The following is a 25,804-nucleotide window of genomic DNA, read 5'->3' on the forward strand; positions in this document are numbered from 1 at the left end:
AGTCACTAAGGCTAAGGCTGAAGTCCAAATCAGTTGTTTTCATTAAATGATTCAAAAGAGCACGATCTTATGTGACAAAAACAGATGAGAAAACAATATATTGACCGATGCAAAAAAACAATGGCTATTGAATAACTTTTAAAACGTACGTTTTCTAGGTAAGCTCTTAGACGATAGATTAAAATAACATCCAAAAGAAAGCTCTAAAAATGACAATAATATGACACTTTCAAAGTCAACTGACCTATGGAACTACGCAAGCTTAACTATTTATTATCAAGCAAGACACACGGTTTCAGATGAAGAAAAGTAGGGAAAACAGAAACTTACATCTTTATCTATCAGGTAAAAGGTTTTTGTGGCGTCAATCTCGCTGATGCCTGCCATTCTTGGAATTGTCTGTACTGACATCTTAGTTAAACCGAGCCCTGCACCGAAAGTTATAAAAAAAAAATATAAGGTGAAGATGAGAAGAAGGTTAGATGCAAAAATATAAGAGTTAATTAACAAAAATACCATGAACAGTAAAAAATTTAGTCAAAATGCCATTTTTTTCCTTTCTTTTCCACAATGCCACAACCTTTGCATAAAAAGACATAAATGCCCCTCGATGAACATTATGCTGCTGATAGACAAGATACAGATGATGGACAAGATGCGGATGATGGACAAGATGCGGATGATAGACAAAATAAGGATGATGGACAAGAGGTGAATGATGGACAAGATGTGAATGATGGACAAAATGTCCATGATTAACAAGATGCAGATGATAGACAATATGTGGATGATAGACAAGATGCGAATGATGAACAAGATGTGGATGATGGACAAGATGCGAATAATAGACAAGATGCGAATGATGTACAAGATGTGGATGAGAAGGATGCCGACGAAAAACCCAATCCTATACATCATCTTTTGGCCCACCCTCATCCACATAATCTTTTGGTCCACCCTCATCCACATCATACTCTTTTGGTCCATCACCTTTTTTTGGTCCATCACCCTCTTTTAGTTCATCATTCTCCATATCTTCTTTTGCTCCACCATTTTTTTTTGGTCCACCATCACGACTTTTTACTCATTTTGTCTAATTATCTTTCATAGACAACTTATGTTTAATAATATGGATAACTAATTTGAACTTGTGGACAACTTCGTTAATAGAATTCTCGTAGACAAGTTATAAAAATGATTTCGTGGACAAGTTTATGACTTACTCTAATAACTTGTCCATCAGATCTCGTCCATGACAATCACTCTCTTTCATATAAGGGTATTTTCGTCTTTTAATCACATGTAAACAGTAAAAATGTGGCATTTTTAGAAAGATAAAGCAAATGTGGCATTTACCAAAACTTTTATAAAAAATGTGACATTTTTGGCAAAAATCCCAAAATATAAATACATTAGTAAAAGATTTAAGTAACTATCCAAGTACCTTCCAGTCTTTTGGTTCACAGTTCCCAATAGTCCAGCCAGTGAAACACCATCACCAGCAGTTCCCTGAGACATCTGCAGGAGTTATAAGAGATAATTAAAAATCAAAAAAAGATATTCGTAAGTAGTAGCTATAATGTCAACAAGCTGGAATGGAATGAGAGCGTACCGGGACATCTGCAGGAGTTAGAGTTGTCTCTCCACTCACTTTTGGGTAGACCTGTCCATTATTTGTTTGGCAACATTTGAGGGTGCTATAGGAACTATATCAAAAATATGAGTCTTAACAGTGACCATTTTTTTGTTCTCACCTCAGTCATCATCATTTGAGCAACAGTCAAATCATTGTTTGGGTAGCCTACACTGAAGATATGCCCATTGGCTCTCTCTGGGTATTCCTGCTTTAAAAAATCCCGGGTGAGCAAATTCAGATGAAACTTCTTTGATAGCATTACAATTAAAGAAAATGGCAATGGATGAAAAATCACAGCGATCAAGATGAAGGTTATCTGTGAATCTCCCCAGTCCACAAGCTGCTTGAGAGGCTCCTGTCGCAGAAGGTTCTGAATATAGAACAAAAGTGTATGTTAAAAACAAGCTGAGGCCAGAAAAACAGTTCGGATTAATAGGAATGACTCTGTATACTCATGTTACTGAAGCACGCTAAGACCCGAGGGACACCCTTGCTAGGACCAATCCAGTTGAACAGTCTTACAACGGGGAACTGGAGTCGGTTCTCAGCACCGTAGACAAGTCTACCAACTAGTTGCTTTGAACAAGCAGATGACCACCACTGCTTGTCAATACCATGTAGAAAACGATACTAGCATAATTGGTATACTAAGAAAGCTAAGCAAAAAAGACTCATCTAAAATGAGGATAAATGAGTGAGTGATTATAAAAGGTTAATACTGAAAAGAAATCAAGAAATGTCTAAGATACCTGCCACACTTCAATGCTTGCAGGCTTGAGGGCATAAAGATCTGGATCATTATTCCCTGTCCTTGTCCTTCTGTTACCATACTTTCCTTTTCCACGACCACCACCACCTCGACCTCGCTGAGCACCACTTGGAGTTGGAGTTTGCTGAGCACCACTTGGAGTTTGTTGAGCATCACTTGGAGTTTGCTGAGCTCCTCCTCCACCACCGCCTGAACCTTGATCTCCTCCAGGTGATGGACCTTCAGGTGGTGGACCTTGATTAGAAGCAAAAGTGGAGCCATCCAAAAGCGTCTTCTCCCAACACTCTCTATGGGTGACTGGGAAGAACTTCTTCAGGGTTCGTCTTACACTTGAAGGGTCGTACAAAAGAAGCATCTCTATATCTACATCCTGTCGAAGATGGTTTCTCGACTTTATCCGCTGAAGCTCACGGAAGTAGCGTCCATCAGAAGAACACAATACCAACACGGCTCTTGTAGCGTTCGGAATCAACAGATTCATCCGCCTCTGAATCTCGTCATCGGTGATATTATCACCGTCTTCATCCATATCAACGAACTCTATCTTAAAATCTTCCATAGATTCACACTTCCTTTCTAGAGCTTGAAACGATGTATGGACTGGACCTTGCATACGACGTGGGTTGGAGGCCTTCCCCACAACAACGTATAGCTCTATCGGGCCGTAAAAGTTACGAGATCTGAGAAATAACCTGAAGCTAGGAATGAGGTGATTAACATCATAGAATCCGCCATTTGCCAACTTAGGAATACGGCAACTCTCACTATCCACGTGAATGACAACGGGTCTCATATCCTTTTCCCCCATTACGCAAAAAGATTTAGGTTAGGGTTTAGAGAGATTTAGGGAAAAAAAGATCGAGAGAGAAGAGAAACAGTCGGCGGCGATACTGTTTTTATTAACCGTAGCAAAAGAGGCGGCGATACGTTGTCGTTTCGGGTTTAACATTTAACTAGGTATCCCAATGGCACAACAATATTTGATAATACAATTTTTTTTTTATCCATTATAATGCCATAATTTCTTTGTTCTCTTTTTTTGTGATCACACTTTATAAGGATTCTTTTAGAGTCTTTTGATGTGTTTTTAGGTTCTTTGAGAGTCTTTTCAGGTTTTGTAGGATTTTTGCATTGATGGAGAAAGTGGAGCGATTTGGATCATTTTGGAGCAATAATCTGGAGGAAATGAAGTTGGATTCGAGTCAAAGTGATGGTGTCGATCGACACCAGCCTTGGTGTCGGTCGACACCCCTTTCTGCCGACTCAAGACCCAAATTTTGGAAGATTTACAAAAGTTGCCCAAAATTTTCCATAATTGCAAGACTAGTCCCTGACGTGTTTTAGGACATATAAATAATATTTTTAGGTTTTACAAACCCTTAAGTTTTATTCTAGCAAGTTTTATTTTCTGCAACTCTGTGAGATTTTGAGAGCTTTTGGGAGAGAGATCTGAACTGCTTTGAGAGAAAAATTCTTGAACTCCCTCTTTACTCTTTTAATTTCAATTGCTTATTATTCAGAATTATGTTTTGTTCTTCATTGAATATGTTTGAATAGTTTGCTTGTTAGGTTCAGGGTTTTTCACAGGGATTTTATGAATTATTAGATCTGTTTATTTAGAATTCATTATCTTTCCAGATCTTCATCATAGGTTGTTCTTAATTGATATGAAAAAAATTATGAGAATATAATTGATTTTCCTGATTAAACCTTTTGATGAGCAAAATTATTTCTTGCAAAGGGATTTGATTTAATAATTTTGTGAACAATCTAAATCTGTTTTTAAAGCTGATTTATTACCTTGAATTTTGCAAAGAGATTTGGATTTTCTGGTTTTAAATTTAGATAATATTTGCAGTGAGAACTGATTTATTTTACAAAAGTGTTTAGAGTTTTAGATCTGTTCTTAATTGCTTGAATCCTAATTTATTGATTGATTTTATATTTCATAATTTCCTGAGAAATTTCCTAGGCCTAGCTTTTTGATCTTCTGAATTTATAACAACTTTTATTTAATACTTTGCATTGTTATTTCAATTCTAATTAATTTGTTTAACATAATTAAAAAAACTCTACAATTTATTGTGTAATTTAGAGTCCTTGTGGAATTCGACCCCTAAGTATTACTGTGATCTGTTAATTTGAGAGAGTAGCTTAGGGTTAAATTTGAGCTTATCAACCTTCGTGCCCCATCTCTGCCTGAAATGCTCTACAGAACACTGAAGTAAACTTGGAATCTCTATTAGACACAATACTAGCAGACACACCATGCAATCTGACTATCTCCTTCACATACTTCCTAGCCAAAACCGCTGCTCCATCAGTTTTCTTGATGGCCAGAAAGTGTGCAGACTTAGTCAAACGGTTCACAAACACCCAAATTGCATCAAACATCCGCGACACTAGCAATCCTACCACGAAATCCATCGTGATCATATCCCACTTCCACTCTGTAATAGGTAAACTCTACAATAATCCCCCTGGAACCTGATGCTCAGTCTTCACCAGCTGGCAGGTGTCACAAATCGCAACCCAATCAGCTACATCCTTCTTCATCCCGACCCAGTGATAATATCGCTTGGGATCACGGTACATCTTTGTCGCTCATGGATGAATATATAACTTGCTCGAATGAGCCTCTCTCAGTATCTCTCGCATAAAACCCTCACCCTTGGGCACACAGACCCGATTATCCACAACGATGGTCCCATTGGCAGAGTTATGATACTCTGAACCCGCACCCTTAGAGGCATTCACCAACCCCACATCACTCTCTTGAGCTAACGACACTCTGCTCAACAAATCCTCTCGATCAGCTTCCTCCAAGCCCAAAGGCTTATGTGAGATAACACACAGCCTCAATGCACTAATCTCACCCACTGGTGCCTCCATATCATGCTCCTGAGCCGATGCCCCCCGCTTCTGACTCAAAGCATCTACAACCAGGTTAGCCTTACAAGGATGGTAAGCTATCTCCATATCATAATCCGCTACCAACTCCATTAATCGCCTTTGCCTCAAATTTAGTTTAATTTGCGTGAAAATGTACTTCAAGCTCTTATGATCTTTAAATACCTGCAACTTCCCGCCATAAAGATAGGACCTCCAAATCTTCATGGTGAAAACCACCTGCTGCATCAGCACACATCCCAACCCAACTCCGGAAGCATTTGTGTACACAACGTAAGGCTCGTTCTGCTATAACAGTGCTAACACCGGCGTGGTAATCAACATCTGCTTGAGGCTTGCAAAACTCGCTTCACATTTCAGTGACAACACAAATGGAACCTCCTTCCTTATAAGATTAGTCATCGGCTGTGCCATGCATGCAAAACCTGGAATGAATCTCCTGTAGTAACCCGCTAACCCCAGGAAACTCCTGATCTCAGTGGAACTTTGCGGCCTTGGCCACTCCCTGATGGCCTAAATCTTCTCTAGATCTACTGAAACTCATTCTGATAAAACAATGTGACCCAAGAACCCATCTCCCGCTGCCATAAACTGCACTTACTCAGCTTAGAAAACAATTTCTGCTCCCGCAGCTTCTCTAGAACTGCTCTCAGATTTACTGCATGCTCCTCAGAACTCTTGGAATATACCAGGATATCAACGATGAAAATGATGACAAACAAGGCCAAAAACTCCTGAAACACGTTGTTCATCAATCTCATAAACGCTGCTGGCGCGTTCGTCAAAGCGAACAAAATTACCACAAACTCGTAATGCCCATATCTTGTCATTGAAGGCAGTCTTCCTCACATATGCCTCATGTATTGTGATATGATGGTAACCCGATGCCAAGTCGATCTTGGAGAACCAAGTAGCACCCTTCAACTGATTCAACAACTCTTCAATCCTCGGGAGACGGTACTTGTTCTTCATAGTGACTCGGTTCAGACCTTTATATTCGATACACAAGCGGAAACTCCTGTCCTTCTTCTTAACAAACAACACTGGTGCTCCCCAGGATGAACAATTAGGACAGATGAATCGCATGCTCAACAAATCCTTCAGATGCTTCTTCAGCTCTGGCATCTCTACTGGAGCCATCCTGTAGGGCGCCTTAGACAAAGGTGTTGCCCCCGGTTCCAACTCAATCGTGAGAGATCAAACCAAGATAGTGGTAACCCCTACAACGACTGGAACACATCCCCAAACTCCTCCACAACTTGAATGCCTCCAACTGTAGACTGCCGAACTGACTAAGGCATAGAAATCATAACCAGGTAGGCCTCACGCCCCTTCTCAATCATCTTCCCGGCCTATACGGCCGAGATCACGAGACTCCCCGGTGTCGGTCTCACCTCCTTAAAACCCAACTTCCCTTTTGGACGTTCGGAAAACACTATACCCCTGTAACACTCCAGCTGTACCCTGTGGCGAAGTGCAACCAATCCATCCCCAGGATGACATCATATAACTCAACAGGACTGATAATCAGATCCGCTGGCCTCAACTCCCCCATGATCTGAATATCGACATCCCTCACCCGACCAAGGACTCTCAGGAGCTTGCCTCCTGCAACCCTGACAACTCCCGCTCTCTCGCTGGGATCTCCCCTGATAGTGGCGCTCTTAGCGAACTTCGGTGTAATGAAGTAATGGGTTGCTCCAGAATCGAATATGACGTCGGACGTAAACCCGCACACCGACAAGGTCCCTACAAAACCTCATGTGATGAAAACCTAACACTCTATCATAAGCAAAACATACATAAGATCTTAAATATTGAATTAATAAGGTCTGAGTCTCAGAAGTTATACCTGTGATCATTCATGCACTAGTGCCACCGTTCTCCACAGTCAAGTACACCCGCAGCATCAGCTCGATCCATCCCACCGGCTGTAGTCCTGGCTGCCCTCCAGCCAAGACCAACGCTATTGCCATATGCTGCAACTTGGGACAACTAGGCTTGATATGCCTTGTCTCCCTACAGTAGTAACACACTAGGGTATCTGACCGCTGCTCCGTCATTGTCCGTTACTCAACCCTCTACGGACAGTTGGACACCTTGTAGTCTATGCTACTACACCCGAAACATTCCGCACCGCTGAACCCCGACCTCTGCATAACAGCAAACTTCTACTTCTACCCCTGCGCAGGCTTGCCGCCCTTGCTAGAAAAAAAATGCGGCTTAGTCCGCTTCGGCTGCATTGGAGGACTGACCACCACCACTTGTGACCTCAAGTCATCCTCTATCCCGAGTGTAGTCTCCACCAGCTAGGCTCGCATAGCGTAGCTCCTCAACATTCACCAAGTTCTCATGTTGTCATGCAGAGCCAACAATAACCTCCGCACCTAAGCCGACTCTGGCTTCAAATCTTGATCTGCATACACCATAAGCCGAATGAACTCCGCGTCTAGCTCCCACACTGTACAGTTCCCCTGGGTCAACCCGAAAAATTGAGCCTCCATGCGATCAAGCGCCTCCTGCAGAATATACTTGGAGTTTAACTCCCTCACAAAGTCCATCCAAGTTATCTTCCGTTGCACTTTCGGGCTGTCGCCGACCTCCACCACACACGTGCATCTCTTAACAGGTAGTGCACTGTCAAGTCCACCCGATACTGGTCGGGATACCAAAGTGACTAGAAAATATCCTCCCGCTCTCTCCATTAATCCGCCACACTCAGATTCGTGCCTCCTAGGAAAGATCCCGCACCCACATGCCGTAGTTTCACCAGCATCTGAACATATTGTGCATCCACTACCCTGGCCCCCGACTGCACGCCTGCGTGCACTCCAGCCACAAGCTTCACCGTTAGACCCTGCCCACCAAACACTGACGGCACCACTGGAACCTGCCCACCAACCGCTGGCGACACCACAAGAGCCTGCACACCAGCTGCTAGTGGCGCCACAGGTGGAAGTCGTGCCAACACCTGAGCTAGCAAGCCCATCAGGACATCCTCCCTACCTGGAGCACCCTCCACTACAACCACCACCCGGGGGAAACATTGGCACCGACACCGAGCACACCAGCTCTACCGATACCATCACCAGCCAGGTGTCCAGACACTCTAGGATGAACTTGTGACTCTGCCACCTCCTTATTGGCCATGCTCTAGGTTACACTCACACTGGATTTAGGAACCTGTCCCTGCCCACGACCACGCCCACGACCACGAACACGACCTCGCCTGCGCTCGCTATCTGCTCCAATGTTTCTCTCTCAAGTATTACAATAATTAATTTATATATCATCAACAATTATTTATTTTGCTTAGCTCAAGGCTCTATTCGCTCACTCAGTCTCAACAATGACAGATTTGTAATCAAACAATTTGTCACTTTCAAATAAATCAGGTGAATTATGTTAATGCATGCTTCTAAAGATGCTGGTCTGAGTAAAAATATATATAGATATAGTGGTGGACGACTAAGCAACCTAGAGTCTCTCATAGGCATAGCGCTGCTCATGGAACTGGGTCAGGTGTACATAATACCTACACAATTTGGACTGTTTGATAAACAAGACACTTTCGTTGAACCCATTTATGGCCCATAATTAATTAATAGGCAAAAAACAGAGTAAGGAGATATTTACCAGTAGCATTTTCAAACCATCTTCGTGTGAGCTTTTTCGGTATCTAACGCCACAAGTTAGTGCATTGAATCGAAGAGACCTAAGCAAGCGATGAAAAAAATACAGAAATTCCATAACTAATTAAAATACAAAAAATATCACCTTTGATAACTTTATTTTTTTTTTGTAAACGTAAATATGTTTGTAGTCTACGTAGTTATTATATTATACGGGATGAGATGAAATATATTAATGGCCTATTGCTAAGTCAAAAACACATAGTATATAAAAATGAAATGAAAAACATATTGCTAATACCATAATTTTTCTATTAGACAACAAATTTAAATATGAATTTTAACAAGTATATATAGATATATTACGAAGAACATATGACTAGCTAACGATATGGGATGTTATAGATTTTTTTATTTATTAAAAGCATTTCTTTTTTTTTTCTAAAAGAATGTGAATAATATAAAATACTATTGTTTTTCAAAAATGTTAAAATAATGAGGTGTTATTAGTTGGTTAAAATCGTATATGTACAGATATAGGGAACTTATACTAGATGTGTATGGTGCAGACAAGGAGAAATAATGGTCGAGGCTTTGAAACTGTAGCCCATTATAACGAAGCCCATTCTCTCACAAGTCTATTTAGCCTCCCCAGATGCAACCGTAGGCGATTTCGAGATTCAACCAAGTCCGCCGCGGATATCTCAGGTAAATTTCTCGAACACTATTGCGTCGAACCCTTCAAATTATCTGAAAAAGTTGTATTCCCGTTTCGATTACGGCCGTGTTCCTCTATCTCCCTCTCTCTCTCTCTCTCTCTCTCTCTCTCTCTCTCTCTCTCTCTCTCTCTCGGGTCGGTGATTTAACCGTGTCAATCGATCTCTCCGATTAATGCTTATCTGATGTTTGATTTCCGTTCTTACAGCGATTTGATTTATTATTTATTTATTAACTTTAAAGGTTTTAAAGAAGTCTTGAATCATGACGAGGGCTACGACGCCGGTGCCGGTGATGAAGAAGGCTACTCCGGAGGTTTCCATGAATAGAACATTTGTCTTTTGGGACGTCAAGAGTTTTCCGGTTCCCCCTGGCTTTGATCCACGACGGGTCCGTCAGTGCATTCAACGGTTGCTAAAGAATTATGACTACGATGGTCCTCTCACCATCTACGCCGTTGGCATGATAACAGACGTCCATGATGACATCCTTCGAGCTCTCTCTTCCACTGGAATCATTCTTTATTACGCCCCCCTACGGTTAGTAGTATCTTCTCATCCTCATATACCTTCCCAATGAATAGAGTTTTTCAAGTCTTTAATTAGTTTCTTCTTCTGATGAATCTGTGCAGGTACTTCAGACATCATGTCCCTTATGTTTGAGTGCATGGAAGATAATCCACCCCCAGCTAATATTTTGGGCATATGCTATCCAAGAGCCTTCGCTACACCTCAGAGTGGATTCAACATTTTCAGGGCGTTTTCGTATTCTTCTCCTCAGTAAGACGCCATCAGCTGGGTTAACTTAATTCTTGGAGGTCGGTGTGTTTAATTTTGATCCTCTCCTCTCTCACTGTGCTTGCTTGTTGTTAATATTACCAGCTACTTTTATTTTTCCCGCAGTGTCAGGGTCACTTAAGCATGAGGATACGTTTCCTGAAACAGATGAATCTGCCAGCTGGTTTTGCTCAATATGCTATAATCATCCCCCTGGCCAAGGCTTTGGATCTTTCACCAGTCATCTCTCTTCCCCAGGACATGTACTTACGGTAATTAAGCATCCTAGGCGAACCCTTTTTTTAACTCTTCTAGTTTTGTTTTCCTAAATCTGACCCTTTCCACTGGATGCGCTATTGTTTTTCAACCTCAGAGGACTGAACACTTGACCATTGGAGAAAATGAACCCATGAGTAAATTCGAGGACGAGGATGGGAAACCTTCCACCATTGTCTGGTGGCGACCAATGGCAAGTTTTATTAATATCTGTTAACTTTGAGATTTCTAATTTTTTTTAGTTTTGTTTGCCTAAATCTGACCCCGTGTCAAAACCTCATATCAAAAGTTTTCATTTCTCACTTGTGTAGAAGCCTACCCGGGAGGAGGCTTCTTTGGCTGAGACATTGGTCTTTTGGGACATCAGTAAGTTCCCGGTTCCCTCCACCTTCGATGCTGGTCGTGTCGGTCCAACCATTAAACGGTTTTTGGAGCTAGATGGCTACTGCGGTAATCTCACCATCAACGCCGTTGGCATACTAACAGACGTCCCTCCATGCATCCTTCAAGCGCTCTCTTCCACTGGAATCAATCTTTATCACTCCCCCCACGGTTAGTATCTTCTCATGCTCATGCCTTTTTACGGTAATGGATGTTAAATACAGTCTCAAGTCTTTAGTTTCTCCTGAAACAGGTACCTCAGACATCAGGTTGCTCATTTCTCAGTGGATCTCCAAGAATTTACCCCCAGCTAATATTTTGGGCATATGCGATCCGAGAGGCTTCCCTCCTCCTTTGACTGGATTCAACCTTTTCAGGCCGTTTTCCTATTTTTCTCCTGAAGAAGACGCCTTGCTCTGGGGAAGCTCTCTTCGGACAGGTTTGTGTTTTTCCTCTCCCAGTGTTGTTGAAATAACCTTGCAATTATGTTGCTGAACTTGTAGCTACTTTTATTTCCCCGCAGTGTCAATGACAACTGGGGAGGATATGTTCAGTGAAACGAGTGACTCTGCCAGCTGGTTTTGCTTAACATGCAAACAACTTGGTGGCCAAGGCCATGAAAGTTTCAGCAAGCATCTCTCTGGTCGGAAGCATTCACAGGTAATTAACAATCTAAGCCAAACCGGACAGACTTGTTGTGTCAATACGTTTTGTCATTGTCTAAGTCGAGCAACCTCCTACCACAACATGCAGTTTCCCTTTCTAACTTCTAGTTTTGTTTTGCCTAAATCCGACCCATGTTACTTTTTACCACTGGATGTGCATTTGATTTTCAAGCAGATGCCGAGTTAAGATTTAACATCTGATGGTGTTGAGATTTTTCATCTTTGGAAATTATGGTTTTTATTTATTTATGAAAGCTAAAACATTGCAGGGAAGCTTTTCTAAGAAAAAGAGCACGTGAACAAGAAGAAGAAGAAAATGTTGGGTTAAGTTGATACCTATGCTCGTTTATATTAGTTTTATGAACTGTACTTCTTAATTATGTTACAAATGATCAGTAACGTGGCAGTTTAAAACAGTTTAGTTTGAATGTTTGATAGTAGTAATGCCGGTTGATAGCTCTTTCCACAAGAGTGAGTATGTCAAGAGTTAAATGTTTCGTTCATGTCAAAAACTGAAACAATATGTGTATTGTTAATTCTAAAAATCGATCTTACATTCTAAGAGATAAACGTGCCCATCCCATAAGCCTCGTATTTTGGGACCCCAAATCTCTAGCCATGGTTTGAGGTTTACCATTATAACGGCTGCCCTCTCAATGTCAATGTCTATCCCTCTGGTTCACACACTCGGAGGGCCTGGTAGTTATGTGCCACTAATATGTTCGTCTCCAAAATGTGATGAGACTAGGCGGCAGTGTCCCTAGCTTACACAGTTGTCGGTCTTGATTCTGCTGCTCAAAATCGCTTGTGTATATGACTAGCAAACATTCTTGAAATCAAGTCGGATCCGACCTCGAACTAGCCCACACCGACAAGCAACTCAAACAAAAGTAAATATATTTTTCCCTGCCACCGGTGGTAAACCTCTGTGATGTTTTTTTTTTGCCTCTTGCATTCATCCCGATCAAAGACATTCATACCATATGCCCAACCATAACCAGATTAAAAAATATCCCAAACTTGTTAGTGCTTTCCGGTTTATTTTTAAATAATCGAATATGATTAGACTTGAAAAGACAACAACTCTCTATCTTTATTAGATTGCATATCTCTATAATTTTAATAAAACTATATTACGATCCGGGGTGTACGGCAATGCAAAATTATTTATAATTAAAATATTTAAATTATAAGATGTATTTGTTGTTTAAATATGTTATAATTATATAATAATTGTTAAATAAATTATATAATACCGTAATATAATTTATTTTTTACATAATATTTATTTAATCAATTTAATTAGATATGTCTATTTTCTGATACCGACAGTGTTAACAAAATAATGAAATGATGTTTTAACCGTGTAACACCGAATTAATGATATTCTTTAATTAATATAAATACCAATAAAACTTGTCCTGCTATATAACCTCGTCCCGAGATATTTTAACTCATAATATATCATCTTAATTTTTAATATTTATGGTGTATCTATGGTATAATATTTATCATATTTAACTTTTTAAAAGTTTTAAATATTTTTCATATTTAACCTTTAAAAAATCTTTAAAATAAAGAACCAGAATAAACAAAATAAAAGTTTTTAAAGTTTGAATGCCTGATAAATGAAGCTTTCTACTCATTTGTATTCGGAATCATTTTGGTCTCTTTTATAGTATGACTCTAAACTTCTGAACCATTGCCCAATATTTTTAGACGATATGAGATATTTTACCCGTATTTTTTATTCATCTATTGAGTAATATATGTCCGTTTTTAAAATTTTGAATTACATCATATGCAGGAAAAAATCACAATTTTTATTAACTAAATGTATTATAGAATAATTCAAGATAACTTAAATATAAATTCAAATAAAAATGAAATTGAATCATATATTTATGTTTGAATGAGGTAGAAAGATTTCTTTATTTTTTTAATCTTACCTATAATTACTTTTGAAGTTTTAGTAATTACTATTAACACATTAAATGTAAAAACTTTCCAAAAAGTATTTTTGAGCAAAAACAGCTGCAAAAATACTAGTATAAATTACATTTTTTTCATAAATGTCTCATATTCTCACTTTATTTACAAAATATACCACTCAATTATGCATACAGGAAAATGGTTATTGAAATTGGAAAATATAGTTTTATGATAAAAGATGTTGAAATCGACCTGAAATGGTTGAGATCTATGCATTTATCTGTTGATGGGGTAGAGCTCTGTGGGTTTGACTAATAACCCGATAATCTCTCGGTAGATATTTGCTATCTTTATTGGGCTTACGAAGCAAGGTGGACTAATGTTGCTTACGGTTTGGAGTCTGCGATGAATAGAAGCGGTTTGAGATAGAGGGAGATATATAATATAAAAATTAAATTTCGGGTGTTATTGACTTTGTGAAAAAATATAATGGTGTGTAAATGTAAATATTATTAAATATTAAGGGTAAATTAAGAAACAGCGTCTCGAGCTATCTGACAACGACACATTAGTTTTTTAACCTTAAACCCTAAATCCTACACCTTTAACCCTAAACCGTTAAACCTAAACTCTAAATCCTTAAACCTAAACCCTAAACCGTTTTAATACATCCGAATGTCGTCCGAATATGTTCGGATGTCGTTCGGATACGTCCGGATGTCGTCCGCATTGAACAATGGACTCATCCGCTGCAAACGGTGTTATCGTCCGCAGTGAACGATGGACTCGTCCGTGGCGAAGAGTGTTATCGACCGCAGTGAACGATGGACTCGTCCGCGTCCAAATGTGTCCTGATGTCTTCCTGATGCGTCCTGATACCGTTCTGTCCTGATACGTCTTGATGCTCGTCCGCGGTGAACAGTGTTCTCGTCTGCGGCGAGCGGTCCGCAATGAATGATGTTCTTGTCCGTAGTGAACGGTGTTCTCGTCCGCAGCGAGTGGTCCGTAATGAATGGTGTTCTTGTCTGCAATGAACGGTGTTCTCGTCCACGGCAAACGGTCTGCAGTGAATGATGTTCTTGTCCGCACTGACTGAGTACACCGTTTGCAGTAAGCAGTCCCGTCTAATTGTCTGCGGTGAACGGTGTACTCGTCCGCGGTGAAAGCTCCCCAATGAACGTTGTTTTTGTTCGCAGTGACCAGTCCACGGTGAACGGTGTACTCAGCTGCACTGAACGATGGACTTGTCCGCGATGAACGGTCTACGGTGAATAGTGTACTCTACCACGGTGAACGGTACGGTGAACGATGGACTTGGCCGCAGTGACTGATGGACTCGTCCGCGGTGAACTGTGTACTCGTTCGTAGTGAACGATGGACTTGTCCGTAGTGAATGATGGACTTGTCCGCTGTGAACAGTGTACTCATCCGCGGTAAATGGTCCGAGGTGAACGGTGTACTCATTTGCGGTGAACGGTATACTCGTCTGTAGTGAACGGTGAACGGTCCACGGTGAACGGTGTACTCGTCCGTAGTGAACGGTGTACTCGTCCGTTGTGAACGATGGACTCGTCCGCCGGGAACGGTGTACTCGTCCGCAATGAATGGTGAAATTTGAGCCTTGACCTAATTTTGAAAATCTTCGATCGAATTCGATGTTTTGTGATCAAAATTAATAAAATACATCAATGAAGAGTCCTGATGTCTATTTCACATCAAATATGTCAACGGAGCTCCGGCTTGTTCATGATCATCCAATATTGGTAATAATCAAAACAAATATTTAGAGTTTCCAGAAAATTCTGAAATTTTACCAGAAAATCAGTTTTAGTATGCTTATGAAGCCTCCAAAAAACAGAAAAAAATTCCAAGTTTTTTTTTTTGGCACCAGTGACTCCTCGGACATTTCAATGTCTCCTGGTGCCGGACCAATAAAAACGCTAAGAGCTATATAGGGGGATGGGTGTTGGTGGAAGTCTGGGCAGACCGAGGGTACCTATAACACCCCTATCTCGGTATTCTGATTAAGCTGGTTACCGAGGATTATTGACAGGATAGGCTGTGGTTCGAGAGGCTTGTGTAGGACGCCCGATGAACTGGTCGGGTGGTCATCCAGGTGTTGGGGAGTCTGCGTTAACTGTTTGGGCGGGAACAGTTAACAAAAGATATTAATAGTGCGCGTGCTAGCGTACGGTGGAATTGGCGAGAACGATTATTAGCGTGAGAAAACATGCAGATATGACTTAAGTGGCGGTTACTGGACGGTTATTAAAGGGAAGCAAATTTAAATGGATTTTGCGCATTCTTCTGGGACACGGACATGGGGACAACAGTTCTGTTCGCGAGTTTAGACGCAAGAGAAAGAGAAACACAGAGAGAACTCCGAGATTTAGACAGGATGGTCGAGTTCTGGGGAGCGGTTATGGATAGTCTGTTCGGTGATCGGATTATGTATGTCCCACGAATCTATTTGGAGATGTGTGGGATCGATGTGCGGGATGATGGATCAATATGGAAGATAGAGCCCGAGTCAGTGCTGGTTAAAGGTTTAGGGTTTAAGGTTAAATGTTTAGGGTTAAGGGTTTAGGGTTAAAAGTTTAGGGTTAAAGGTTTAGGGTTAAGGGTTAAGGGTTTAGGGTTAAGGGTTTAGGGTTAAAGGTTTAGGGTTAAAGGTTTAGGGTTTAGGGTTAAAGATTTAGGGTTTAGAGTTAAGGGTTTAAAGGTTTAGGTTTTAGGATTAAAGGTTAAGGGTTAAAGATTTAGGGTTTAGGGTTTAAGGTTTAGGTACTTGATGAGATTGAGATCCTTGTGGTACTTGATGAGATTGAGATCCTTGTGGTACTTGATGAGATTGAGATCCTTGTTGTTCTTGATGAGCTGGTGATCCTTGTGGTACTTGATAAGGTTGAGATACTTGTAGTACTTGATGAGTTTGTTAACAGAACCATCTTTCTGATAAACAATTTCCCACACCTAGAAAGCACTTACTAAGTCATGAGATATGGTCACATATAATATACACTCATAATGGATGATGGTCTGAATATTTGGTGGGTGTTGTGTTGGTTCAGGGGAAAGAAAGGCCATGGTATTAGCGTTAAAAAGTGCAGCTGTGGGAAGCACCAAAGTCGCAGCAATCTTTGTGAAGTTGCATACACATAGTCCCTTGATCACATGAGGAATAGATCACTAAACTTGCGAGAAAACTCTTGAAAAGTTCTTCTTGTCACTGCAACTTTTTGTATTTTTGACTAGGAATGGCTTTGTAATATGAGAACAAACCATCTTTTTCCATAGTGGGCAATTTTAAAAAGCACACAAGATCAAAAATGTGAAGGAGATCAATTAGATTTTTATTAGAGGTTCCCCCGCAGAGAGGATAATTAGATTTTGTAACTTATGACGAATTATTCGTAAGATTAATGCTAGTTAAGTTAAAATGCTACAACGAAATATACAAGTGTGAAAAATGTTTTAGGTAGTAAGAAGGAAATGAGATAAAATGAAGGATAGAGAAAGATAAGATGGAGAACAGGAAAGTTATCAATTCATTAGTTGATTACGCTGCTAAGTTGGGACAAACCCCTTTGTAGTGCTGTTCCACGCACTCTAGCAAACATCATAAAAACGACACAAGAGTCTTAAGTAGAACTACAACAAGCCTTATTTATCATTAAAGATAGAAGAGAGACTCTGGCTGCTCTAGAGTCTTCGTTCCTTTTTGTCTAATGGTTTACTCTAGCCAAGTAAAGAAGACACAAGGTGGGAACTCGGAAATTGGTTAACCATATGCTTCAGTATCTCCCATGTGTTCTCGCAATCCGGCAGTCCTTCCCACTTTAATCAGTAAAGAACAGTACGTCAAAGACTAAGATTGCAAGAAGTCAAGTCACTAAGGCTAAGGCTGAAGTCCAAATCAGTTGTTTTCATTAAATGATTCAAAAGAGCACGATCTTATGTGACAAAAACAGATGAGAAAACAATATATTGACCGATGCAAAAAAACAATGGCTATTGAATAACTTTTAAAACGTACGTTTTCTAGGTAAGCTCTTAGACGATAGATTAAAATAACATCCAAAAGAAAGCTCTAAAAATGACAATAATATGACACTTTCAAAGTCAACTGTCCTGTGGAACAACGCAAGCTTAACTATTTATTATCAAGCAAGACACACCGTTTCAGATGAAGAAAAGTAGGAGAAACAGAAACTTACATCTTTATTTATCAGTTAAAAGGTTTTTGTGGCATCAATCTCGCTGATGCCTGCCATTCTTGGAATTGCATGTACTGACATCTTAGTTAAACCGAGCCCTGCACTGAAAGTTATAAAAGAAAAATACAAGGTGAAGATGAGAAGAAGGTTAGATGCAAAAATATAAATACATTAGTAAAAGATTTAAGTAACTATTCAAGTACCTTCCAATCTTTTGGTTCACAGTTCCCAATAGTCCAGCCAGTGAAACACCAGCAGTTCCCTGAGACATTTGCAGGAGTTAAAAAAGATAATTAAAAATCAAAAAAAGATATCTGTAAGTAGTAGCTATAATGTCAACAAGCTGGAATGGAATGAGAGCGTACCGGGACATCTGCAGGAGTTAGAGCTGTCTCTCCACTCACTTTTGAGTAAACCTGTCCATTATTTGTTTGGCAACATTTGAGGGTGCTATAGGAACTATATCAAAAATATGAGTCTTAACAGTGACCATTTTTTTTTTCTCACCTCAGTCATCATCATTTGAGCAACAATCAAATCATTGTTTGGGTAGCCTACACTGAAGATATGCCCATTGGCTCTCTCTTGGTATTCCTGCTAAAAAAATCCCGGGTGAGCAAATTCAGATGAAACTTCTTTGATAGCATTACAATTAAAGAAAATGGCAATGGATGGAAAATCACTGCGATCAAGATGAAGGTTATCTGTGAATCTCCCCAGTCCACAAGCTGCTTGATAGGCTCCTGTCGCAGAAGGTTCTGAATATAGAACAAAAGTGTATGTTAAAAACAAGTTGAGGCCAGAAAAACAGTTCGGGTTAATAGGAATGACTCTGTATACTCACGTTACTGAAGCACGCTAAGACCCGAGGGACACCCTTGCTAGGACCAATCCAGTTGAACAGTCTTACAGCGGGAAACTGGAGTCGGTTCTCAGCACCGTAGACAAGTCTACCAACTAGTTTCTTTGAACAAGCAGATGACCACCACTGCTTGTCAATACCCTGTAGAAAACGATACTAGCATAATTGGTATACTAAGAAAGCTAAGCAAAAAAGCATCATTGGTATACTAAGAAAGCTAAAAGGTTAATACTGAAAAGAAATCAAGAAATGTCTAAGATACCTGCCACACTTCAATGCTTGCAGGCTTGAGGGCGTAAAGATCTGGATCATTATTCCCTGGCCTTGTCCTTCTGTTACCATACTTTCCTTTTCCACGACCACACCCACCTCGACTTTGCTGAGCACCACTTGGGTTTGGAGTTTGCTGAGCACCACTTGGAGTTTGCTGAGCATCACTTGGAGTTTGCTGAGCTCCTCCTCCACCACCGCCTGAAACTTGATCTCCTCCAGGTGGTGGACCTTCAAGTGGTGGACCTTGATTAGAAGCAAAAGCGGAGCCATCCAAAAGCGTTTCTCCCAACACTCTCTATGGGTGACTGGGAAGAACTTCTTCAGGGTTCGTCTTACACTTGAAGGGTCGTACAAAAGAAGCATCTCTATATCTACATCCCGTCGACGACGGTTTCTCGACTTTATCCGTTGAAGCTCACGCAAGTAACGTCCATCAAAAGAACACAATACCAACACGGCTCTTGTAGCGTTCGGAATCCACAAATTCATCCGCCTCCGAATCTCGTCGTCGGCGATATTATCACCGTCTTCATCCATATCAACGAACTCCATCTTAAAATCTTCCATAGATTCACACTTCCTTTCTAGAGCTTGAAACGATGAATGGACTGGACCTTGCATACGGCGTGGGTTGGAGGCCTTCCCCACAACAATGTATAGCTCTATCGGGCCGTAAAAGTTACGAGATCTGAGAAATAACCTGAAGCTAGGAATGAGGTGATTAACATCATAGAATCCGCCATTTGCCAACTTAGGAATACGGCAACTCTCACTATCCACGTGAATGACAACGAGTCTCATATCCTTTTCCCCCATTGCGCAAAAACATTGAGGTTAGGGTTTAGAGAGATTTAGGGAAAAAAAAGATCGAGAGAGAAGAGAAACAGTCGGCGGCGATACTGTTTTTATTAACCGTAGCAAAAGAGGCGGTGATACGTTGTCGTTTCTGGTTTAACATATAACTAGGTATCCCAATGGCACAACAATATTTGATAATACAATATTTTTTTGTCCATTATAATGCCATAATTTCTTTCTTCTCTTTGTTTGTGATCACACTTTATTAAATACTAGATTAGGATCCGCACATCGGGCTAGTTTAGAATTTTTAAAATAAAATTAAATTTAACAAAGAATATAAAGATAATATTTTTAATAAGTAAAAACTATCTATTAAAGCAAATAGATACACTGAGTTGTTCAATGTGATATTTGGTGTTGAAGGTGCGACTCTGCGGTTGATACTATTAATCACATTTTTTTTGAATGCCCTCACTCGTGTGAAGTTTAGGATTTATCATCGACTTCAGTCTCATCAGAGGGTTTTCCATATGAGTCGGTGTACTTGGATTTGTATTTTGTTTCTAGAGGGATGTCTCTCAACAGGGTGATCTTGATCAACTTCTTCAATGACCATAAATTTTATGGACAATCTGGAAGACCATAAATTAAAAGGTTTTCAAGGTTTAGAAATCGAGACGAATGATATAATTGCTCAGGCTTTGGTCGATAAGTTAGTCTGGGAAGAGGAGTCTCTCCCCCCCTGCATTTGGAGTTAGAAGAGTTGTTGTGGGCCATTTGAGCAGATACGTGTTGTAGGAATCACTTGTCAACATTTTGAGACTGATTGTGCTGAGTTACTCACTATGGTGCAGTCTAAGATTGCCCGTCTTTCTCCAACCTGCTCGATGAGTTTAACTCGCTAGAGTCCTTCCCACTATTCTTCATCTCCTGGATCCCGCGTGCGGCAAATACGAAAGCGGAGTATCTTGTTGTATGTGCTTCGCGTTCTCTTATCACTAAAGTTTCTTTCGTAAACTCCTTCCCTCTCGTTTGGGCAACTAACCGAGGAATTTCCTTTTAATTTATTGTTTGGTTGAAAAAAACAAATATAGATAAAAAATAGTTGTAGATGAGTACAAAGTTATTAAAATAAAATAAAATTTAACAAATAATATATATTTAATTCTTTTCGTAAGTAAAAATAATGTATTTTGTAAATCTTTTCCCTCTGGCTTGGGCAACTAACCTAGGAATTTCCTTTTAATTTATTGTTTAGTTAAAAAAATAATGTATAAAAGTAAAGAAATAAACTTTTAGTTGTAGAAAATAGTTATTTTTTTTGCTATAATACACTTATGTATATCCATTTACAAATATACTATCTACATTACCACTAAAAATGTATTTGTACACACAACAATATTTTACTTGTAAAATATACTCTTTAGTCTTTACTACAACCAACAAATTTTATTTATGAACACATTAAATAACCTATTATATATCTTTTTACCTTAATATTTTTATAGTTACAAAAACACATACGTTAATCTTACATACTCATATCTTATATATATTACAATAACAGTCTTTTTGAATAAATTATTTGATTAGTGAAAAAAATATGAAACTATTGATTATTTTTTTTTCTACTTCAACAATCTTTTTCTTTTTGTAAAGGTGAGTGTTCACATTTTTTTTAAAACAGTAATTAATTGTATAATTTTCACAATCATTTATTTTTCTTATAAACAAATTAATCATTTTTCTTGTAAAATTAGCAACTTGAAATTAAAATAAGTAAAAAATATTATAATTTTGAATTTTGAATTTCTATTTATTAGGTTTTCTTTTCTCTATTTTACTTATATATAAATTGTTTTTATGGTAGGTTTTGAATTTTTACATTTTTTATTTTTAAAATTTTTAATAAATTTAGAATTAACACATGTCAACATCTGAATGATACAATTAAAAAAAAGTAATCATTTTCTTGTAAAATTAGCAACTTAAAATTAAAATAAGTAAACAATATTATAATTTCGAATTTTGAATTTCTATTTATTAGGTTTTTTCTCTATTTTACTTTTAAATAAAATATTTTTATGGTAGGTTTTGAATTTTTACATATTTATTTTTAAATTTTTTAATGAATTTAGAATTAACACGTGTCAACATCTCAATGATACAATTAACACATGTCATGATCTTGTTAATTAGTAATTTTGACATCAAACTTTATATAATAAGATTGATGTTCTTGGCTGTGTAATACTCAAAACTAAGTTTATATGTATATTAAACAAAAAAATATGTTTTGTAAAATATAATATAAAACATTAGAATGTTACAAATTAAAAACTTAGAAACTTTCAATTAATTTGAATTTAATAGTACTTTTTTTTTCTATACCAAATTTCTAACAATTCGAATTTGTATTGATATACCTTGGAAATTAGATACACTAATTAATCGAGTTAGTGTTTTACACTAATTTTACTAAAATAAATACTCAATCGAAAAAATCCTAATTTTATTTATCAACTGAAATTGCAGACTTAGTCAAACGCTTCACAATGACCCAAATTGCATCAAACGTCCGCGACACTGGCAATCCTACCACGAAATCCATCGTGATCATATCCCACTTCCACTCTGTAATAGGTAAACTCTGCAATAATCCTCCTGGAACCTGATGCTCAGTCTTCACCAGCTGGCAGGTGTCACAATTCGCAACCTAATCGACTACATCCTCCACAACCTGAATGCCTCCAACTGTAGACTGCCTAACTGACTCAGGCATAGAAATCGTAACCAGGTAGGCCTCACGCCCCTTCTCAATCATCTTCTCGGCCTGCACGGTCGAGATCATGAGACTCCCTAATGTCGGTCTCACCTCTCGAAAACCAACTTCCTTTTTGGACGCTCGAAAAGCACTATAACCCTGTAACACTCTAGCTGTACCATGTGACGATGCAACCAATCCATCCCCAGGATGACATCATATAACTCCAAGGGACTGATAATCAGATCTGCTGGCCTCGACTCCCCCGCGATCTGAATATACACATCCCTCACCCGTCCAAGGACTCTCCGGAGCTTGCCTCCTACAACCCTGACAACTCTCGCTCTCTCGCTGGGATCTCCTCTGATAGTGGCGCTCTTAGCACACTTCAGTGTAATGAAGCAATGGGTTGCTCCAGAATCGAATAAGACATGGGACGTAATCCGCACACCGGATGGATCTTTCACTTCATCTCTCCAAGAAACTCATGATCTAGCTATTGGCTATTTTGCTGGGATCCTTCGTACAGTTAGAGGCAGGTTTTGTCCTCATTTACCTGAGCTCCTTAGTTCTTTAATCCATACAACTTGTTCGGTTGAGCAGCAATCTTCTCTCTCCTCTCCTTTCTCTGTTGAAGCTATCAGAGCTTGTTTTCTCAAATTGCCTCTCGACAAAACACCAGGGCCAGATGGTTTTCCTGTAGAGTTCTTCAAGGCTACATGGTCTATTATTGGGCAGGAATTAACATTGAGTGTGCTCCAGTTCTTTCAGGATTCATTTATCCCATCTGCCTTAAAATTCTACATCTCTTATCCTAATTCCAAAGTGGCCAGGGGCTGTTGAATTAAAGGATTTCCGACCCATCTCTTGTCTTAATACGGTTTACAAGCTCATATCTCGTCTCTTGTTAGATAGATTAAAGAATTTGCTTCCTGACCTTATACTTCCAAACCAAACTGCATTTGTTAAAGACATGCTTATAATAGAGAATGTGCTTCTTGCTTCAGAAGTTATGCAAGGCTATCATCTTAATTCTAGCAGAGAAAGAATCACACTCAAATTTGACATCTCAAAAGCTTTTGATTCAGTTAGATGGGACTTTCTTCTCGATTCTCTTCAGGCTTATAAGGTTCCTCTTATTTTCATTAATTGGATCAGAGCTTGTATGTGTTCTCCGTCTTTCAGTATTAGTATAAATGGGGTTACTTCAGTTTTTTTTAAAGGTAGGACGGGTCTGCGCCAAGGGGATCTTTTATCCCCAATTCTGTTTGTTATGATAATGAATGTGTTATCCTTAATGTTGAATAAAGTTGCACTAGAAGGATCTTTCAGGTATCACCCTGGGTGTGAGGATCTTCAGCTTACGCATCTATGCTTTGCCGATGATTTATTAATCTTCTTAGAGGGATTTGAGTATTCTTTAAGAGGATTTATGTCTGTTCTTGCAAAATTTGAGGAAATCTCAGGTTTGACAATGAATATTGAGAAGACCTCCTTGTTTTGTTCTGGTGTAAGTGAAGATAACTTGAACCGGTTAAAGACTGTTCTCAATTTGTCTTCTTCCCCTATGTTCCAAAAAGCTTTCAGTTAAAGATTGTGATCCTTTGCTATCTCGAATTTGGAAGAAGCTGAATGCTTGGACTCATAAGTTTCTGAGTTTAGCTGGTAGGTTAACTCTCTTATCTTCAGTTATCTCCGGAATTATAGGGTTTTGGATTAATGTTTTCTTCCTCCCTAAGAAGGTTATTAGAAAGATTAATAGTCTTTGCAGCTCCTTCCTTTGGCATGGAAAGGTAGACACTCCCTCTGGTGCAAAAGTGTCTTGGTTTAACATTTGTTACCCTAAATCAGAAGGTGGGTTTGGTTTGAGGCACATTAGTAGTTGGAACGAAACATGTGCTTTGAAACTTTTTTGGATGTTTTTTTTTTAGAGCTGGTTCCTTTTGGGTGGCCTGTATACAAAGTAAGTATCTTTCTAGATCTCCTTTGTGGGCGCTCAATGAAAAGAATGCTTCTTATTCTTGGAACTTCAGAAAATTACTTAAGCTTCGTTCAAAAGCTCTTACTTTTCTCAGTATCCATATTGGAAATGGTGATTCTGCTTTTTTCTTGTGGGATCCATGGACTCCTTTTGGATCTCTTTACCATTTCCTTGGTTCAGATGGCCCTAGTCATTTAGGGATCCCTTTGTTTTCAACTGTCGCTGAGTTGAGAAATGAGAATGGATGGTCTCTTCCTAGTGCCAGATCAGAGAGACAAGTTCTTCTCTACACTTTTATCTCTACCATTACTATGTCATCAGCAAGTGATTTTCCAGTTTGGGCAATCAACGGTATGAAACAATCTTTCTCTTCTAAAGCTGTGTGGAATGTTGTTAGGTTTTCAAATCAAGTAAAATCTTGGGCTCCTCTTGTGTGGCACAAAGCTGTCATTCCAAAGCATGCTATAAATTCATGGCTATTCATACTTAATCGCAACCCAACTCTTGATCGTTTGTCTACTTGGAGAGCTGATTTTGAGTTAGACTGTCTTTTTTGTGGTTTGGCACATGAATCTCGTAATCATCTTTTTTCGAATGTGCCTTTTCGGCTGAAGTATGGAGTCTGATAACAGAAAGACTTAAGATATCATCTCCTCCGCTTCTTTGGGATCAGATCCTTCTTTGGATGCCAACAGTTTCAGCATCAAAGCATACAAAACTTGCTCTCCTTCAAGGTTGACAGGGTACAATCTATGAACTGTGGAGAGAGAGAAATCGGCGTTTCCATGAAGGTCTTTCAGTCTCTCCAGTTTCAGTAGCAACAAGCATCATCTCCACCATGAATAATAAATGTAGTTCTATGTTGCAATTGGGTTTGAAGCAAGGGGATCTCTTCTTCACTGTTGGATCAATTAGTTTCTTAACAAGTATTAGGCTTTGTTTCTCCTCTTTTATGCAGTCTTTGTTTGTTTTAAATCCTTCACCCTTCTAGTTGTTGCTAATCTTCGTTCTATTTTCTTTGCTTGTATTAGTTATATTCTGTAAACTTGATCTTTTATATATTTATAAAAACCCTTTAACACAAAAAAAAAGAAAAAATAAAAAAACGTAGAGGAAAGGAGTCTTCTTATGATTTTGTTATATAAAAAAACACCAACTCTAGAGTTCTACTTAAGAAAATAAATAGCTACATAGCACCGTCTTAAACTT

General features: G+C 39.1%; 4 protein-coding genes across 6 annotated transcripts; 2 read left to right on the forward strand and 2 right to left on the reverse strand.

Annotated features, from left to right (window-relative positions):
• Positions 1-4,871: 4,871 nt before the first annotated feature.
• LOC147942082 (uncharacterized) lies at positions 4,872-6,455 on the reverse strand. Its single transcript, XM_087455511.1, has 3 exons — positions 6,123-6,455; positions 5,091-5,603; positions 4,872-5,000 (listed from the first exon to the last, which is right to left on the reverse strand). Exons 1-3 carry the CDS (start codon positions 6,453-6,455, stop codon positions 4,872-4,874), a joined length of 975 nt encoding a protein of 324 aa, XP_087311637.1.
• Positions 6,456-9,540: 3,085 nt separating this feature from the next.
• On the forward strand, positions 9,541-12,324 carry LOC104789922 (uncharacterized). Of its 3 annotated transcripts, XM_087453818.1 has the most exons (9): positions 9,541-9,655; positions 9,908-10,203; positions 10,296-10,481; positions 10,567-10,712; positions 10,814-10,909; positions 11,028-11,268; positions 11,351-11,536; positions 11,621-11,757; positions 12,032-12,324. In XM_087453818.1, the coding sequence occupies exons 5-9, from the start codon at positions 10,850-10,852 to the stop codon at positions 12,059-12,061; spliced, it is 654 nt and encodes a 217-aa protein (XP_087309944.1). In that variant the 5' UTR covers positions 9,541-9,655; positions 9,908-10,203; positions 10,296-10,481; positions 10,567-10,712; positions 10,814-10,849; the 3' UTR covers positions 12,062-12,324. The 3 variants fall into 3 exon arrangements, with proteins under 3 accessions (XP_087309944.1, XP_087309942.1, XP_087309943.1); XM_087453816.1 differs by lacking the exon at positions 12,032-12,324 and having other exon boundaries at positions 11,621-11,981; XM_087453817.1 differs by lacking the exons at positions 9,541-9,655; positions 9,908-10,203; positions 10,296-10,481; positions 12,032-12,324 and having other exon boundaries at positions 10,608-10,744; positions 10,821-10,909; positions 11,621-11,981.
• A 4,831-nt stretch (positions 12,325-17,155) lies between these two features.
• Positions 17,156-19,862, reverse strand: LOC109133408 (uncharacterized). Its single transcript, XM_087455512.1, has 9 exons — positions 19,383-19,862; positions 19,036-19,341; positions 18,756-18,914; positions 18,595-18,669; positions 18,419-18,505; positions 18,277-18,327; positions 18,115-18,173; positions 17,912-18,014; positions 17,156-17,531 (listed from the first exon to the last, which is right to left on the reverse strand). The coding sequence occupies exons 1-8, from the start codon at positions 19,860-19,862 to the stop codon at positions 17,927-17,929; spliced, it is 1,305 nt and encodes a 434-aa protein (XP_087311638.1). The 3' UTR covers positions 17,156-17,531; positions 17,912-17,926.
• Positions 19,863-23,893: 4,031 nt separating this feature from the next.
• LOC147942083 (uncharacterized) lies at positions 23,894-25,221 on the forward strand. Its single transcript, XM_087455513.1, has 2 exons — positions 23,894-24,183; positions 24,546-25,221. Exons 1-2 carry the CDS (start codon positions 23,894-23,896, stop codon positions 25,219-25,221), a joined length of 966 nt encoding a protein of 321 aa, XP_087311639.1.
• The last annotated feature ends 583 nt before the right edge of the window (positions 25,222-25,804 follow it).

Source organism: Camelina sativa, chromosome 6 (genome assembly GCF_030686135.1).
Source record: "Camelina sativa cultivar CO46 ecotype springtype chromosome 6, ASM3068613v1".
Taxonomy (NCBI): domain Eukaryota; kingdom Viridiplantae; phylum Streptophyta; class Magnoliopsida; order Brassicales; family Brassicaceae; genus Camelina; species Camelina sativa.

Excerpts from the sequence above, each read along its gene's own strand:
- LOC147942082 (XM_087455511.1), bottom strand. The coding sequence starts at position 6,455 with ATGGCTCCAGTAGAGATGCCAGAGCTGAAGAAGCATCTGAAGGATTTG. Across the intron at positions 5,604-6,122 it reads ACAAGATATGGGCATTACGA|CAGAACGAGCCTTACGTTGT; the intron begins GTTTGTGGTAAT and ends GCACTGTTATAG. Across the intron at positions 5,001-5,090 it reads CCATCGTTGTGGATAATCGG|ATGTACCGTGATCCCAAGCG; the intron begins GTCTGTGTGCCC and ends TGAGCGACAAAG.
- LOC147942083 (XM_087455513.1), top strand. The coding sequence starts at position 23,894 with ATGAATGTGTTATCCTTAATGTTGAATAAAGTTGCACTAGAAGGATCT. Across the intron at positions 24,184-24,545 it reads AATTTGTCTTCTTCCCCTAT|AGCTGGTTCCTTTTGGGTGG; the intron begins GTTCCAAAAAGC and ends TTTTTTTTTTAG.
- LOC104789922 (XM_087453816.1), top strand. The coding sequence starts at position 10,850 with ATGAGTAAATTCGAGGACGAGGATGGGAAACCTTCCACCATTGTCTGG. Across the intron at positions 11,269-11,350 it reads TCTTTATCACTCCCCCCACG|GTACCTCAGACATCAGGTTG; the intron begins GTTAGTATCTTC and ends CTCCTGAAACAG. Across the intron at positions 11,537-11,620 it reads GGGAAGCTCTCTTCGGACAG|TGTCAATGACAACTGGGGAG; the intron begins GTTTGTGTTTTT and ends ATTTCCCCGCAG.
- LOC109133408 (XM_087455512.1), bottom strand. The coding sequence starts at position 19,862 with ATGGGGGAAAAGGATATGAGACTCGTTGTCATTCACGTGGATAGTGAG. Across the intron at positions 18,670-18,755 it reads TCTTAGCGTGCTTCAGTAAC|AACCTTCTGCGACAGGAGCC; the intron begins GTGAGTATACAG and ends TTCTATATTCAG. Across the intron at positions 18,506-18,594 it reads TAACCTTCATCTTGATCGCA|GAATACCAAGAGAGAGCCAA; the intron begins GTGATTTTCCAT and ends TTTTTTTAGCAG.